At 37.4% G+C, this 17522-nt stretch overlaps 1 protein-coding gene across 1 annotated transcript in view; it reads right to left on the reverse strand.

Moving 5' to 3' along the window:
- LOC140153754 (uncharacterized) overlaps positions 1 to 17522 on the reverse strand; it is a 75992-nt gene that overhangs the window by 12447 nt on the left and 46023 nt on the right. The window contains exons 17-35 of the mRNA XM_072176603.1: positions 17372 to 17482; positions 16566 to 16676; positions 15971 to 16012; positions 14927 to 15040; positions 13472 to 13516; positions 12080 to 12193; positions 11683 to 11718; positions 11274 to 11315; positions 10226 to 10276; positions 8840 to 8857; positions 8126 to 8155; positions 7330 to 7528; positions 6533 to 6831; positions 5681 to 6013; positions 3826 to 3992; positions 3515 to 3680; positions 3243 to 3353; positions 1743 to 1790; positions 197 to 424 (exon numbers count right to left, since the gene is read on the reverse strand). Of these exons, the coding sequence (XP_072032704.1) occupies positions 197 to 424; positions 1743 to 1790; positions 3243 to 3353; positions 3515 to 3680; positions 3826 to 3992; positions 5681 to 6013; positions 6533 to 6831; positions 7330 to 7528; positions 8126 to 8155; positions 8840 to 8857; positions 10226 to 10276; positions 11274 to 11315; positions 11683 to 11718; positions 12080 to 12193; positions 13472 to 13516; positions 14927 to 15040; positions 15971 to 16012; positions 16566 to 16676; positions 17372 to 17482 (2265 nt within the window). The remainder of the gene's footprint in view (positions 1 to 196; positions 425 to 1742; positions 1791 to 3242; positions 3354 to 3514; positions 3681 to 3825; positions 3993 to 5680; positions 6014 to 6532; positions 6832 to 7329; positions 7529 to 8125; positions 8156 to 8839; positions 8858 to 10225; positions 10277 to 11273; positions 11316 to 11682; positions 11719 to 12079; positions 12194 to 13471; positions 13517 to 14926; positions 15041 to 15970; positions 16013 to 16565; positions 16677 to 17371; positions 17483 to 17522) is intronic.

The raw sequence follows: 17522 nt of genomic DNA on the forward strand, positions 1-17522 counted from the left end.
CCAACTGTCTATTATATTCAAAACTCATACTCCCTCTGTAGTAGACTTTAGCTAAATCTTCCACAGGGGGAGCAGATTTTAAATGGAATAGCCCAATGAACGAACATGGTGAATGTGAAAATGGTAAGATATTCTCAATTTTATTACGCATATTTATCTGTATCTGGAAACAAACTTTGCAATATATTCAACTTGCCTCCACATCCTTTTTCATCGCTTCTATCTCCACAATCATTGATTCCATTACAAACACTCTCTGGATATATACATCTACCATTGTCGCATGTAATATTGCTTGGATTACAACAGGACATCTCATCTTCGTTGTCGGGACAATCTTGTATTAAATCACACACCCAACTGTCAGTAATGCAAGTACCAGATATATTACAGAGGTATTCGCCCGCACCACATAACGATGAATCTGTAAAACAATATCATGATTAATGAACGGTTTCAATGGATAGTTATGGAAGACAATGGGCTAGATGGTCTCACAAGATGTTGACCTACACCAGGTGCAAAAAGAAACTCGTCAGTTATAGTCATCCTTACTGTTCAACAACCTGGTAATTTTGGATTTTCTGAAATACACATTTTGCTCATTTACAGGAATCTTTTATTGTAGTATCAGATATCAGGACAACATCAGGAACATGGTGTAAATTTTGGGGAACATCCAAAATCTTTTGCCACGTTTTGGCCTGAGACCTACAGAGTATTGATTCCCTAACAAATTCTCTTTCAGGTGAGCATAGCATAGCGGTTTTTTATTATCTTATTCATTATCTTTGTAGAATAACACGCTGTCAAAAGTCTGAGCTGAGTGTGACTCTAACTTAGTTTCTCATACAAATGAAATATATGACGATATTATCCTGAATGTAATCAGAATAAAATAGATGACTAACCCAGCAAACACAAAACGTTTTCGACATCATTCGCAAAAGGTTATAAAAGGTTGTCAGAAAACTTTTAAATGTCGGGTTATATAAAGGATTTATTAAGAGTATAAAACGTTTTCATAACCTTAAAAAACATTTTTTGATAATCTACTGCTCAGCAAACAAATTTTTTTTACAGAAAACGTTTAAATGTCGGGTTATATAAAGGGTATAAAAACGTTTTAATAACATTCCAAAAACATTCTTGAAAACTTGATACAAAACATTCTAAACAAAATGTTATTTTGGGGTTGAAAAAATATTTTGCGAAATATGTTTGCCCAAAATATTTTCAATAACGTTTTAAAAACGTTTTCATGACCTTTATATAACCCGACATTTAAATGTTATTAAAAGGTTTTGAAAAAACATTTTAAGAACATTTCTGTGTTTGCTGGGTTCAAATATTTTAACATAACGTTATTTAAGTATTGACACAATATTTTGGCAAAAATAGTTTACAATAACATTTTTTGAAAACATTTAAAAATATTGTTGTTGTGTGTTTTCATACAAAACGTTTTAAAACGTCATCATGACCTTTATATAACCCGACATTTTAATGTTATTAAAACGTTTTTACCTAAACCAAAAGCCAAAATATAACTTATTTAAAACGTTTTTAAAAGGTTTTTGTGTTTGCTGGGAAATGATATATAGATATTTTTTTGACTTATTTATAAAGAGTATAATGTATCAAGAGTATGTATCAAGAGTTAAAATCTTTCTATATATATATATATGGATTACCAATACAGTCTACAGATGAACTTTCATGCTAATATAAATAGCCAATACCTGTTGTGAGAATAGATTCCGTTGTCATAAAAGGCAATCCCGTGGGTCCTGTGCGAAAAAATTACATGAAGACATTATTGACGATTTCCTTACTAAATATTCAATAATAACGTGGTAAAACATAAACTTGGGGCTGTACTCAAATAACAGAAAGGTCCCGTAGAGGCGATTTATATATCTAAATAATAGTTATAGATGCAGTGTCGCAACCAGGGCTGTAGAAAGTTATTTCCTTTTCAGGAGCAAAGTCCCCCTTATTCTTTTCTTCCTATTTTTCCACATGGCATCACTTCCTCAATTTTGAAAGTCATTTCCCAGAATATGTAGGAACGATGCTCCCTGTTATCCCATTTCCTGCATCCCTGGTCGCAAGTTAGTAGATTATGGTAGTCGATTTTTTATTATAACAAATGTCTTATTAATCATGATGAACGCATTTAGTTGAACTCGAAATTATACAATTGTTTATCAAACAAATAAAGTAATCAATAAATAGTCATAAAACGGTTTATATTAGTCACAATAAATGTACAGCATACATATGTCATTCTTATTCAATGGGTGCGTCTTGTAAAGAATTCACGTAATTTGATTGGTTTTCGGTGTATAATATCTCACAATAGTTGATAGTGATATTAGTCAGGGCGCGCGCCGCCACGCAACGGCGGCACGCTTGTTGCTCCTCAATGATCGCGCGATAATGCGTTCGCGTAATACACGTGCGAGAACTAAGAACGCGATTCGGCGGCTTAGATGTTCGTGATGGTGTCGTTCATTTAAAACAACAGGGATGTCCTCACAAAAGTAACTTTATTTTTTTCTGAAAAAAGGCAGTTTTTCTCGCAAAAATTACATTAAAACTGAATAAGAATGAGAATAAATGATAGGATTTTGTCTTTTTGCCTATCAATATCGTGTCATAATGGATGGGCAGGGCCAATATTTTATCGTAGTGGATACCGGCTGCGCCGGCATCCACTACTCAAAATATTGGCCAGCCCATCCATTATGACACGATATTGATAGGCAAAAGACAAAATCCTATCATTTATTCTCTAATTGAATGCAACATATCTCGGTATAATTATAATAAGGGTTCTTATTAGACATCTACCGGATCTACCGGTTTATCGACCGCGAAACCCCGAGTAAAACTCACTTAGGGAGTACGATTGTTGAACAGATCAAATCTATGTGCACAAATTAATACAAATCGGGGTTTGCATAAATATAATGGCTATGACTAGATAATGTGCAAAAAAAGAAGAAAAAAAGCGCAGTGATTTATAGTGCGCTACGCACAGGCACAACGCCTAGACGTTGATCCACAAGCCTCAGCACACTTTACAGGTTGTCGCTGACCACTACGGCCCATATCATTCCACAAACCATTAAACAACAAACTCTGTAGTTACAGAGTGGACTACACGGAGAAATCTATATTGTTAGCAATCTATTATTATTATTATTATTATTATGCAATTAATCATGTAATAATACCTGCACAATCCGCTTCGTCACTACCGTCCGTACACTCTTCTATTGCATTGCATCGAAGATCAGAAATAATGCAGTCGCCATTAGCACAGGTAAATTCGTTTTCAAAACACCCTGGGTAGAAATATAAAAAGTTGATTAACCCGATAGTTGCTGGAAGAGGTTCAAGGAAATGCAGCTCAATCAAATCATTGTTTAAGTTGCATTTTTGAGTATATTTTTCTTCCTCGAATTTTATTCAGTTATATAGCACAAATGATGCAGTGCAGGCTTACCGTATTCTTCTGATGTAGTGTTTACAATGAAGTCAATAAAAGAAGACACTCTTGCCACAACGCCAGGATAACCAATCCTGCCGCATCCTTCGCCCCAACTGGTAATACCGACTAAAGTTTCTAAACCATCCGAGTTAGTACAAATCAAGGGACCTCCACTGTCACCCTGCGGAACACATGAATTGCATCGATTTATTTTAGATTACTATAATGTAAAATGAATAGTTGATATAATGTAGCTGGCCTATTAATAATATATATGCATCAGTAATTTTAAGAATAGGCATCAGAACATCAAATGTAAAACAAACCATGCATGTGTCAACGCCTCCTGTTGGCAGACCAGCACACAACATATTGTCAGTTATTCGAGATCCGTATGAATAGATAGGTCCTCTGCAATCGTCGGTTGAAATTAGTGGCAAGGAAGCTTGTTGCAAAATTTCAGGGTAAACATCACTGTCGCCATCATTTTTTGCTAAAAAGTAAATTGAAGATACGTTAGTAATAATTACGTTGGGAATGAAATTGTACAAATTAATGCACGCGTACTGTACGTCAAAATTTTATGCACAAACCCCGTAAGGAGGGTGTATTAAGGACGCACCATTTGAATTTTTTTTTTACTCATCACCGAGGCAATTTTTTTTTACTCATCAGTTAGGCAAATTTGTTGGTTTTTTCAAAAACTCCCTAGCCCCCCCATAATATCTAATGGTGCGTCCCTTACAGTATTAGACGCATCAACATCTCAGTACAAGTGCATTATTTTGTACAATTTCTCGAGCAACAAGTGATACGCATTTATTAACCTATTTTACTCCTATGATTATAAAATGTTGGAAAATACAAACAAATACAGTCAGTCGTGAGCACGCTTAAACGCTGCTGTGTGTGATATTCAAATATTGAATGTTTATGAGTACAATGGAAAGACTATTTTTATGAGGTGAAATATGGACTGTTCCATTCAACGAGACTTTGCCGAATTGAATGGAACAGTTCATATTTCACCGAATGAAAAATATTCTTTCCATTGAATGAATAAAAACATTCAATATTTGTTTTATATAACTCATATTCTTTCACCAGAAAAAACAAAATAAATTAAAAAATAATCTAAACTAGATTTATTTTAGAAGCAACACCCACACCTATAAATTGGCGAGTCGAGGTGGTCACTGCGCGAATTTTATTCTCGCGTATGAGGCATCAACATATGAGGGCGGTTAATAAGTTCGTAGAACAAGGCACTTGTAAAACTACTAGCCAAATTCTCACTCTTGACATGGTCACTGCAAACTTTAATGCACCCTTTCAGTTTGAAACCTTCTATATATGTCCACAAAATGGAAGTCTGATATGAAGGTAGGACTTACAATTCTAAAATAGGTTTCACTAACTGCAGGCCATGCCTGAAACACAATTTGGTTACTTTAGTTAACTGAACCCTCTGTCGTACATGGCAGTTTGACAACCTGAGAATTGGGTACAGGACACAATCCGAGATTCCTACCACCAACCATATTTACTTGATGACATGCCTCAATTTTGTATGATACATGTATATGCCTATGATTGTACTTTCATTTGGCAAATGATCTGTTATTAAGACTCTCCCTGAATCGCAGAAAACAACGATGAAGACCTTCCACTATGGTGACCGATTCTTAGGGGTGGGAGATCCAGGTGCTTCCACTGAATGGACTCATAATTCCAGTGATTAATGTATATATGTCTTATCACCATACCCAAATATAGATAAAACTTGTCTCGGTCCTCATTCTAAGTGTACAGAATTGGTATCAATTTTGTGCATGAAGATTCTGGGATCCTAATCTAAAAGACACCATGGAATACCCAAAATGTTAATGGATTCATGTTGAAAACACTTTCTTCAGAGTTGTCATATTTTGTGGCTATCTTATCTTTCTTGTTTAGTTTCTTATTCATTATCAATGCCACTCTACCAGCGCGTATATCATTAGTGGAGACGTCAGCAAGTCTTTTGGACCTTGGATGATCTTCAAGGACGCCCATTCCATCCTTGAAATCTAAGGAACATTTCGTTGCTGTGGAATATCAAATTGTTAAATTTCATTTAAGTTTTCACCACCACCGGGAGAAATTTAAAGATGTTTTACTTTAACAATGTCCTCTACAAACCTTTAATGTCAATCTCGCATAAGTTATCCCCATCGGGTAATAGTGAACAATCTGGCCATTGTGGCAAAGGCACATGAGCTGCACAAGTGGCTTCAACTCTACTACATAAACTATTGCACGACGTGATTACGCCATCTTCAGGACATGACGGGAACAATAAAGTGCACATGTACAAGAGTCCATCGGGGTGACAAGATGAGGCGATGAAGGAAAATATTGCAAAGGAATCAAGAGCACTTTGCAGAGTTGTACCGTAGGGGTGAGGGAAGTAGGTTCTTGTGTAAGGCAACCCACAAATAGCTTGAATATTAAAAGGTATATCAACGCATTCCGCTAGAGAAAATAAGGTAAAACACAGAAATGTAGAAAATGTAAAATACATGGGTAAACAACATAGACTAAACATACAACAATGTTTTTTTTAAAGCAATAAACAACGTTATTATTCATAATTTCAGTGACTTGATTTCTTATAATATTGATTCCAACGCGTATTTGCATCGAAATGTGAATTAAAATAGCTTTTTGATCAGATGAATAACAATAATAATGCACACGTCCCGGCACACGTATACAAGAAATACTAGTGCGTCTGTTGCCAATAGACCTTTTCCGTAATTGCCCAACTTTCGCCGTAGATGGGGTAAACATGGAATTTGCACTCGCTTTCGATATTTTTTGTCACGATCATAACACAAAAATGACGGAGCCTATTCTTGACTGTGTAATATTCCTTCACCACATTATCGTACGGTAACAGGCTTATACGATGAACAGATAGTATCAGTTTGTGAATGGGGACATCGTATAAGTTCCTTGTACTAACGTTAACCGGGTGTTCCTGCAACTTACATTCAACCAAATCAGTATCATATAGTGCTCCCCAACCGGCACTGCTGCAATCAGTACTCCCGTATTCATCAGTCTCATTTTGTGATGTCGCTAAGCATGCTGGTCTTACATACTCCGTAAATTTCACAGGTGTCGACAATTTTAGCATTGCTATATCATTGTCTGGGTCTCTCTCAATGTCTGTATAGCCCGGGTGATTTACAGCTCTGCTTATTGTTCTTTCAATTGCGTTTGGTGATGGAGTACTTGGATTGGTATCACCGAAAATAATGACTACGCCTTCATAAAATAGTATTGCGCTGTGATGAGCAAAATGCATAACATACAAGACAAAATTAGTAGTTAGTATGATCCAATACCAAGATTCTCTCAGCCTTTTCGATGTATGGTGTACACAACAGGAGGGCAGTATTTCAAGTGGGTAAAACCCGGCAAATTCAAAAGACGTTACCCACTTCGTGTCTAGCGCCACCCTAGTGTGCCCACTATACACCACTTGACATCATTGTTTACTGATCAACAAAGCCGAGGGACTGGTCTATCGATATGCTTGAACGAACCGCTACACTGTTCAATGGCTTTGTTGTTCTATATGAAATGTGGCGGGCGATTTAAAATGCACGTGCCCTGAACAAACTATTGTCACAATTCACGCGCATACTGCCGGGCAAAGACGTCACATGTCAAGTGGTCTATACTTTTTAATTGCTAATTAGTTTTCGTGCATACAATAACAGCAAATTTTCTGCCAATTATAGCAAAAATAAAAATACTTACAGCAGTATAGTTGCACTTACTTAATGCAGTGAGCAGCAGTAACCACCCACTGGTCATCTACAAGTGTACATCCGCATAAGTGACGGTCAACGTCCCCATCACGTGTCCTTATAGAACCAATCCATGGCCATGATCCCGGTCTTGCGTCACTGCCGCCAGTAATGCGTTGACGCGGATTAAAAGCCGGACGTGTTCCACATACACCTGTTGCTAACGGATCTACATGGAGCATAATGAGACGAATTCAGTTTAATTCCACCGAACGTTCGACAAGGAGTTCTAGAATAAGCTATTCCAGCCGAAATCCACACACTCTTTATGGAATATGGAAGAGGTGACTTTAATATTCCACATTGAGAGTGTATATTCCCCATTTCAAGTAAGCCCATTAGCAAGTAACACTTCCTGTGCAGTGGCGTAGCCAGAGGGCCAAAGTGAGGCAGCTGCCCCCTGTGAGAAGTCTTTCCTCCCTCTTCCCCCCTGTGGGATGCTGGCCCCCCTGACCTGATATGTAAGATTTGTAGCCCTTTTTAAAGCCATTTTTGTCAAAGTTTGCCCCCTCCCCTCTTTAAACTTGGCTTTCCCCCCTTCCCCTCCCCTACACCACTAGTCCTGTCAGGAATATTAAGGTCATGTATGGGGGTGTATGGGTATCAAGTGGAATAGCCCAATATGCTACTCGAGCTGTGGTAAAATCACAGGAACTTGATTGAACTTGAACTACGATTGATAATATTATGATAATTATATATATTATGTAAATTTGCAGCACACAGTGCATTTAAATATCTAGTGTGATAGTTAACCTATACTTACCGTCTATGGAAGACGGTGCCATGTCAGTCACTGAAACCGAAATGAAAAATAATCCCAGTTACAAAGTGTCAGCTAGATTTTCAAGAAAATATTCTGATGTACAAATGCTGGTATACATCCCGGGTATACATTCTACAATCAACTGTGACCAAAATCTACACGCACCCACTATCAAAAATACGCACGCCACTATATGCACTCAAATAAAATTCTATGCGCGCGCTGGATATGTCGCATATTGCTATTGAAAATGGCAGCACATAATATATGCGTGTAACAACATTTAATAATAAGTTAACGTATTTCTCGGTCATCACAGTACCGGTGCAGCCGGTCCCTGTGCGAGTGGACGAACTTTCGTCACAAGTGTAACTTATTATAAATAAAATTCCCGTCGAGAATCTACTTATTTAACATTATATACAGTCAAATTGAAGTTGAAGTGACACAACGCAAATGAGACGGTAATACTCTTCGTTATACCCAAGGACCATAATTCTGGAGGATCGTTATTCCAAAGGCTCATATTCCGAAGGGTCATTACTCTGAAGGTTCGTTACTCAAAAGGGTCATAACTCCGAATTTACAACAATGTTCGTTATTACGAAGGGTTGTTACTTCGAATTTAGAACAAGGAGTAACGAGCCTTTGTAGTATTGACCCTTTGGAATAACGAACCTAGTTGAAACACCAGAGCGTGTATACATGGCTTACCTATTTCTGTTACTATTTCTGGATTCCAAAGATAAAAGAAAATAAGAAAGATAAATTCAAAACTTGTCAAAAGTTTGTACTTAGTAACATAGCAATGTATCAACAGAATTCATGGAGCAGTTGGTAAAATAACACGACTTTATCTGCTATTCCAATGAAATATTTTTTAAAAAAACCTATGCTTTGAAATCCTATACATTTTATTTTGACTCTATATAAACTCCTCAATAAAAGTTTTTTCAAGCATCTATATCTCAGATTATTTGTGGCATGTTCATATCGTGTTGCATATCAATAAATGTCTACTTTATTCCCCTTTACAATGACGCCACATTTGAAACAATCACCTTTTTTACGTCTGATTACAATTCTTGTGAATGTAGCGGGGTCTCAAACAGAATGTGCCAAATTGATCATTATTCTGTGTAGCAAGCTGCAATCCCATATCTTTACAATCTGGGACCTAATGCAATCCTCCAAGATGACAACGCTCGCCAACACAGAGCCAGGGCAGTCAACGACTACCTACGGAATATGGGAGAATGGCCTGCCATATGCATCAGCCCAGACCTCAACCCGATTAAACATTTGTGGGACCAGCTTGGTCGTGATGTGCGTGCCAGAGTAGCCAATGCAACCACATTGAATGATCTGCGACGAATCCTAGTCGAAGAATGGAATATCATCCCACAGCAACGTGTGACCAGGCTGGTGAGCAGCATGAGGAGGAGGTGCCTGGCTATTGTGGCTGAGTATGTGTTTTCCCATCCGCTATTGAGGTTAGTGACTAGTATTGTTTGAGCACAGAATAATGGTCAAATTGGCACATTCTATGTGGGACCCGACTACATTCACAAGACGTGTACTCCACCGTGCAAAAGGTGATTGTTTGAAATGTGGTGTCATTGTAAAGGGGAGTAAAGTAGCTATTCATTAATATGCAACATGATGTGAACATGTCGCCAATAATTAGAGATATAAATGCTTGAAAAAACCTTCTAAACTTTTGTTTGTCGCAGTAATTTGTCGCAGTTACTTTGCGAGTGTACAGATGCACCACCTTTGGTTGCGCGTGGACGTGTGAACATGTCGAGGAAGCTAAATGGATTATATTAACACTAATTAAGGGTACATCTGTATTCGGTATAGGTCATCATTATATTACAGAACATTGTGCAAATTGAGACAAATAAAGAACTACCTCCTCTGAAATCCCAACAAGAATTAAAGTTCCGTGCCCTCATTTCATTTGCTGGTGGGAATTTTACGGGAGGGTACTGTTAGGTTGTACCTAAAATCCCACTTATGTCTAGTTATCCCATAGCGCCATTAGGCGAATCTTTACGGTATCTGTTTCCTACCGTTGTTGTATTTTTGTACACTTACCTGTAGAATAATCAAATCCTGTTTGGAGTTCGGTCACCATGGTGACTGCATCTAAATTCAGAGTAACAAAATAGAAGAGTTTTATTGTAAAGTGCACGTACTACACAAAGGTAATGCAACAAAAAGTTGAAGAATTCCACAAATTGTAAGTTGAATATCGATCCAATATCCTGTCCATTTCTCATGACGTATGTATTGACCGGAAATGTTCTTTGCATGAAAATAGGTAAGATTATGCTAATAAATGGGTTGGAAGGTGTGACTTGTGACGACATCTTGCCCATATTCCAGTGCTTACAATGGCGGAAAACGGAAATACGAAGAAACTTTATTCCACAAAATGTCCAGATGCCAATAGAATGGTCGCCAAATGATTTAATGAGTTTCTGCAAGGTATTAGGTAAATGGTTACCGCCATTGGACAAAAATAACAGTCAAAGATTGCCATCGTCTTGCACGGGTTGGAGGACTTGAGAATTTCAATTGCAATAATAAGGTTGTCATAAAGGATATTATGGCATTTAAACACGTATGAACACACATAAGATATTGTTTTTTATGCGATCCAAGGTCATCATTATTGGGTACCTTATTGGGTAGCCACATGATCTTTCTTTCTTCTGAGTCCTCCAGACCTTGAAGGACCTTTGTCTTCTAAGACTGCCATTACTTATTCCATCCGACACATCCTTACATCATTCTCCCACTACTAAATTTATGATATCTTGCAAAAAACCCAACAACATTTAAACCATTTGGAGACCATTGTAAAGGCATCGGACTAAAGTTTCTTGTATTCAAACGGATTTATGTCTTCCTGTCATTAAAAGCCCTGCAGTTGGTGCATTGTGTCACCACAAGTGGAACCTTCCATCCCATTTATTAGCCTAATCATACTTGTTTCATGCAAATAACAGTTCCATCTATAGTACGTTATGTGCAATCGACATGATATTGGAACAATGTTCAACTTACAATTTGCAGAATTCTTCGGTAATTTCTCATGTTTCTTTTTAAAGTAACGATCGTCCCTGTAAGTTTTACTTACCATCGGTATTGCCAAACTGTGTGTCGATCTCAGTGACTGTTTCTGAATGTAAGATAACCAAACAATAAACAGGTATGATTAAATATGGCAAAGGAGTTCGAAGGGGGAAAGAGAGAAAGCCAAACTGACAAAATAAGGTATTAACGGATTTAGCAGCATTTCAATGTATTTCACATTGTGTTATTCCCCCCTTATTTTAATGCGTTTTAATTTCCCCATTACACCATTTATAAGACTATAATGTAGAAGAAGCTGAACTACATTGAAATTATAAACATGGTACAGGAATTACACTGAATATTTAGTATGTTATAACACTCTTTCTTTTGACCCAATCTTCTTTTAAACAATGTAAATGGAAGGTAGCAAAGCTTTCCATAAAGCAAGAAGTAAATACAACCTAGCGTACCTGTTATCAAAGATGTCACTTCCTCAGTTACGATTTCTGTGAAAAGAAAAGATATTCATTCATTGGTAAAAACGGTAAAAACGACACACTTGATGACAAAACCCATGACCAGAAAGTAACTCATACCCAGAGCAAATGAAGATGGCTATATTATACTCGTAAGTGCAAAAACAGTGCAATAATTGAAATAACAGGACGTGATAAAAAGAAGAGAAACAATGAAACCAGAAAAATCATAGAATTAATTCACACCTTGAATGACAATTCCGTACACATGATCAAGACCTGATGAAAAGGCTTGACTTATGTAAGAAAGCAAAAACAAAAACATTCCACCACCAAAAAACCGTTGCAAGTCTGACACAAAACCACCAACTTGACCAATAGAATTATCTACCGTTGCAAAAGGCCTCATCAGTTCCATCCATGCAGTCTTCGATGTCGTCACACACCCAAAAGTTTATAATACAGACATTGATGTCACACAGAAATCGATTGGGCTCACAGGTAACTAAAATACAAATACGGTCACTTGGTTAACGTTAATTCCTTTACCCTAACCGTACTAAGTATTACAAAATACTACTTGATATATGCGCTGTTTGTGCGTGCATCCCACGTGGTGTGATGACGCAATCGCCCTAAGTGATATACAGGCACGGTTTCGCTGGCCAACGAAGCCCAACACCCGTGGCTAAGTGTCGCCGAGCCAGTGGCTGGCATGCGAGGGATCACGGGTTCGTATCCCACCCAGAGCAAACAACTTCTTCCTTTGTTTTCTCTCTTTATTCCTTCCTTCTTTCCCTTCCCGTCGTCAAAAAGCCCTTAGGCGGTTATGGTTAAGGGCTGTACACTCTAAAAAAAAATCGACGTATAATATTTTTTCAAATAGAATTCGTTATTCAATCTATTTCCAATTAATTTTTATCTTTTAAGGAATGTTTGTTGACGGAATATGATTTATATTTGATGTCGAATGTTTGGTGGAAATATATTATCAATTTTACGACGTCAAAACATTCATTAGAAGTCAAATATAACTGGAAATAGAATGTACATAGATCAAATAACGAAGACATGTTGCATCGAATATTCTACGTTGAATAAAAAGTATACAGCGGGATTGATAGAGGTTGCGATTCCACACCGCTTGACGCATACGTCCGTCTCGCTGTATAAAACCACGCTACTGTGACGCATTTTAATTGCTGTAGTTACTTATCCTTCCAAATGTGGCTGCTCCTCGCCACTCAGATTTATCTACGATCTTAGTTATACCTTTACAAGGATAAAGGGGCTGTTATTTGCTTCAGAAGGGGGTGGGTCATGAATAAACTGGAGGGTTATAGAATTTTGAGACCCAAAATAGGGGGGTCATAATTTTATTAAGGGTTGGTGGCTCAAAATTTTCGCGCGCTCTGCTGCGCGCATTCTTTAAGGTAACAATCAAAATACAATCTTTGATTATATAATGCAATTTTTTTCCACTTACCATCAAAATTTTAATGCGCTACGCACACTTTCGTCACTCTTAAGTTTATTTAATTTGACTATAGTCTGTGTAAGCGGTGAGGGGGGTCATAATATATTTCGACCCAAGATAGGGGGGGGGTCGTAAAAATTTAGCCCGCGATAGGGGGATCATAAAAATTGACTCCGGTCACTGACATATTCATGACCCCCCCGAAGAAAATAACACCCCCTAAGAATTGAACATTTATTTCAATTTATATCGTAAACATGACAATTTTATTTTAAAAACTAACTCTGGAATCGGTAGTGTACTTACCTGTTATTATTTGTGTTGTCAGCGTTGAATATGATGGTGTTGTTCCTATATAAAACAGTAAGGAGCCACATTACATTATATGTAGACAAATATGTTCATAACTTAATTATTTAGGTTATCAAATTCTATGCCATGATATGAATGACCTTTAGGGTTTCTCTACCGGATGCCGATTTGTGCAGAAATTCCTTTCCATAATAAACTATGCGTATTACATAACAAAGGAAGTGGATATAATTTCTAAACTGTATCTATTGTTATGCAATCATTATACCTAATTATACCTTGTGGGAAGGAATTTAAGTACACATTGACATCCAGTAGACCATAAAGGTGCGTATTAAACAAAATTCTGCCTGTGCATGAAAATCGGTGTAAAAATATAGGACTGATTTTGTTGTTGTTGTTTAATTTCCAACACCTTTAAAGTAAAATGAAAAACAAAATCTTCCCCACCACCATGACAAAGAACACAACCATAACAAGGATCATCACTGACAACCCACAACCATGACAACGAACGCAACCAACCTCAAAACCCACAACCATGACAACGAACACAACCAACCATGGCAACCCACGACCATGACAAAGAACACAACCAACGCTGACAACCCACGACCATGACAACGAACACAACCAACGCTGACAACCCACAACCATGACAACGAACACAACCAACCCTGACAACCCACGACAATGATAACGAACACAACCAACCCTGACAACCCACAACCACGACAACGAACACGACCAATCCTGACAACGAACACAACCATGGCAACGAACACAACCATGACAACGAACACAACCAACGCTGACAACCCACAACCATGACAACGAACACAACCAACCTTGACAACCCACGACCATGACAACGAACACAACCAACCCGGCCAACCCACAACCATGACAACGAACACAACCAACCCGGCCAACCCACAACCATGACAACGAACACAACCAACCCTGACAACCCACAACCATGACAACGAACACAACCAACCCTGACAACCTACAACCATGACAACCAACCCTGACAACCCACAACCATGACAACGAACACAACCAACCCTGACAACCCACAACCATAACAACGAACACAACCATGACAACGAACACAACCAACCATGGTAACCCACAACCATGACAACGAACACAACCAACCCTGACAACCCACAACCATGACAACGAACACAACCAACACTGACAACCCACAACCATGACAACGAACACAACCAATCCTGACAACCCACAACCATGACAACGAACACAACCAACCATGGTAACCCACAACCATGACAACGAACACAACCAACCCTGACAACCCACAACCATGACAACGAACACAACCAACCATGGTAACCCATAACCATGACAACGAACACAACCAACCATGACAACGAACACAACCAACCATGACAACGAACAACCATGACAACGAACATGACCAACCCTGACAATAAGCCTCGTCTGTCCCATCATCACAGTCTTTGACAGCATCGCAAACCCAGAAGTTTATAATACATTTGTCAAAATCGCACAAAAAGTGATTTGGTTCGCAGGTAGCTATAGGTATAAAGACACAATGTAATTAATGGTTTGAGGCAATAAAACAACAATGAATTATCATTATAGTATATGACAAATTAGAGGTTTATATGGGTTTATGTTTGAGGAAGACTTAAACTAATAGTTGCGAAGAAATGATTATGTATTGTTAAGATATTTTGGATAACTGGCAACGAGTACGTCTATGATTAGTCTGAAAGTATAATGTATAGACGAATCCAATTTCACGCATTCCTACACCTCAATGGCAGCCATAACTGGGTCCCCCCTTAGGTCTATCCCACCTAAAATGTGAAATGATGTGGCCTTGGCAGGGATATTAAACTGCATTCCATCACCCGTGTTACACGTAGACAAACGAATGATGAAAGTTTACAACACAATGCAATTTAACATCGATCAACCTTGATCGTGCTGATTCAGGCCATGAAATAAGCGTAATCGCCATTCTAACTTCCGGTTTTTGAGAGGAGTTTTGCGACACTTTGACCTCTGACATATCGGGGAAATTGCTGTTATTATTATCAATTAATTTATTATTGTCATAATATTATCATTAAAAATATTTAAATAATTAATTTATTCAATACTAGTGTTTTTTGGGTTTGTTTTCATTCTTGTAAAATATTTTAATTTATATTTTGTACGCACAAAAACCAATTTTTCTGAATTTTTCGAATAGGTCAGAGGGCAAAGTGTCCCAAAACTGCAAAAAACTTACAATGCCGATTTGGCTTATTCACATTATTAATAAAAATCACGAATATTTCATTTTAAATGGTTTAATTTGTTTTTAGATTATTTTGTGGCATTCTTGTCATAAAAAAACCCACACAATGTCCATTGCATATACTCAAATAATGTATTCACGTCACTCTTGTGTACAAAAATATTTTGACCTTCAAACCATGAAAATATATCACTTACCTTCAGTTTTTACATTTGTTGTCATCACAGAAGGAGTTGTTTCTGAAATGCAAGTCGTTTATCAAATGATTTAACATTATGTTTGATCAGCTAAACAAGAGAACAATGGATTGTTTTCAGGGGGTACTACACCCCTGCCCAATTTTGTGCCTATTTTTGCATTTTTCACAAAAATTATAGCGCATTGGGGACAAGTAAGATATGTATATCATAGGGGCAAGGACTACAACTACTGCACCGGAAATTTTATTTCAGCACAGACAACAGTTGTGGAGTTACAGTCAAAAATGAGGGAAAACCAATATTTGATCAATAAATCAATAACTACTTGCTTTGAGTTGCTGAATTTTCAGTACAATAGTTGTAGTCCTTGCCCCTATAATATACATATCTTACTTGTCACCAATGTGCTATAAATTTTGAGAAAAATGCAAAAATATGCACAAAATTAGCCGGGGGTGTAGTACCCCCTTAATATCATGTTTTAAAGACCCATTTGATAATTTTTACGATCGTCCTGATGAGCAAATCACTGAATGGGCCATTAAGCGACAAAATCAGACAACTAACAGCTACTTGAATAGTTTGAACAAACCTGGGCAATTCATTTCATCAATGCCGTCTGGGCAATCAGGATTTCCGTCACAAAATTGGTCAGAAGTAACACATAACCCACCGCATATGAAAGAATCCGGACCACACATTACTGCCAAATACAAGTATTAAAACGATGTATAAATAAACGTTTATTCATTCTCCTGTTACTTTCTTCAACGGTTGCAGAAAAAGTTAGAAAGATTATCAGGAACTAAATACATTTGAAACAATACTGATCAAGATTTGATAGTGTTGATCCTTCATCGAGGTAGGCCTGTAACATTAAATTATGCGTCATCTAATGACCCTATTCCCTAAATGAATGGGACACTATAGGTATAATGAATACAAGATAGGTAAGAAGCTATACGACAAAAATGTAAATCATAAATAATCACTTTTCTGAATGTATTTTACATCGGATACAAATTTTCTATATTGCAAGATCCCTCTTTACCGGTTAACAGTTACAACAACCAGGAAAACGGGTAAACTGTTCACCTCGAGTATAACAGTTATTGTTCGCACATTATTATTATTACTACTATAAACTGTATCAAAATGATAGGTACCCCTCAGTTTTTATTTATAATGGGTGAGTCTGGCACATCACAATTCAACATAAGATCCACTCAATTTGTAGATTAATTATATAACAAGTGATAAAACCAGGGTCATAAACTATATTTTCTGGACAATTCGACAGTATCAAATGTTGTATTTGAAAGAGGCATTCTTTTCAATAAACATCAAAATTCATGGGTACCAATAAATAAAGAACAAGTTCAAACGCGAAGACAATACCTGTATCGCAATTAACGCCCATATAGCCAGGGTCACAATCGCAGTAGTATTGGTTGTCACTGTCATAGCAGATACCATTTACACATGGTGAACTATCGCATTCATTCACATCTATGAAAATACATAAGAAAATACTTCACAAATCAACCTG

The sequence above is a fragment of the Amphiura filiformis genome, chromosome 5, assembly GCF_039555335.1.
Source record: "Amphiura filiformis chromosome 5, Afil_fr2py, whole genome shotgun sequence".
NCBI lineage: Eukaryota > Metazoa > Echinodermata > Ophiuroidea > Amphilepidida > Amphiuridae > Amphiura > Amphiura filiformis.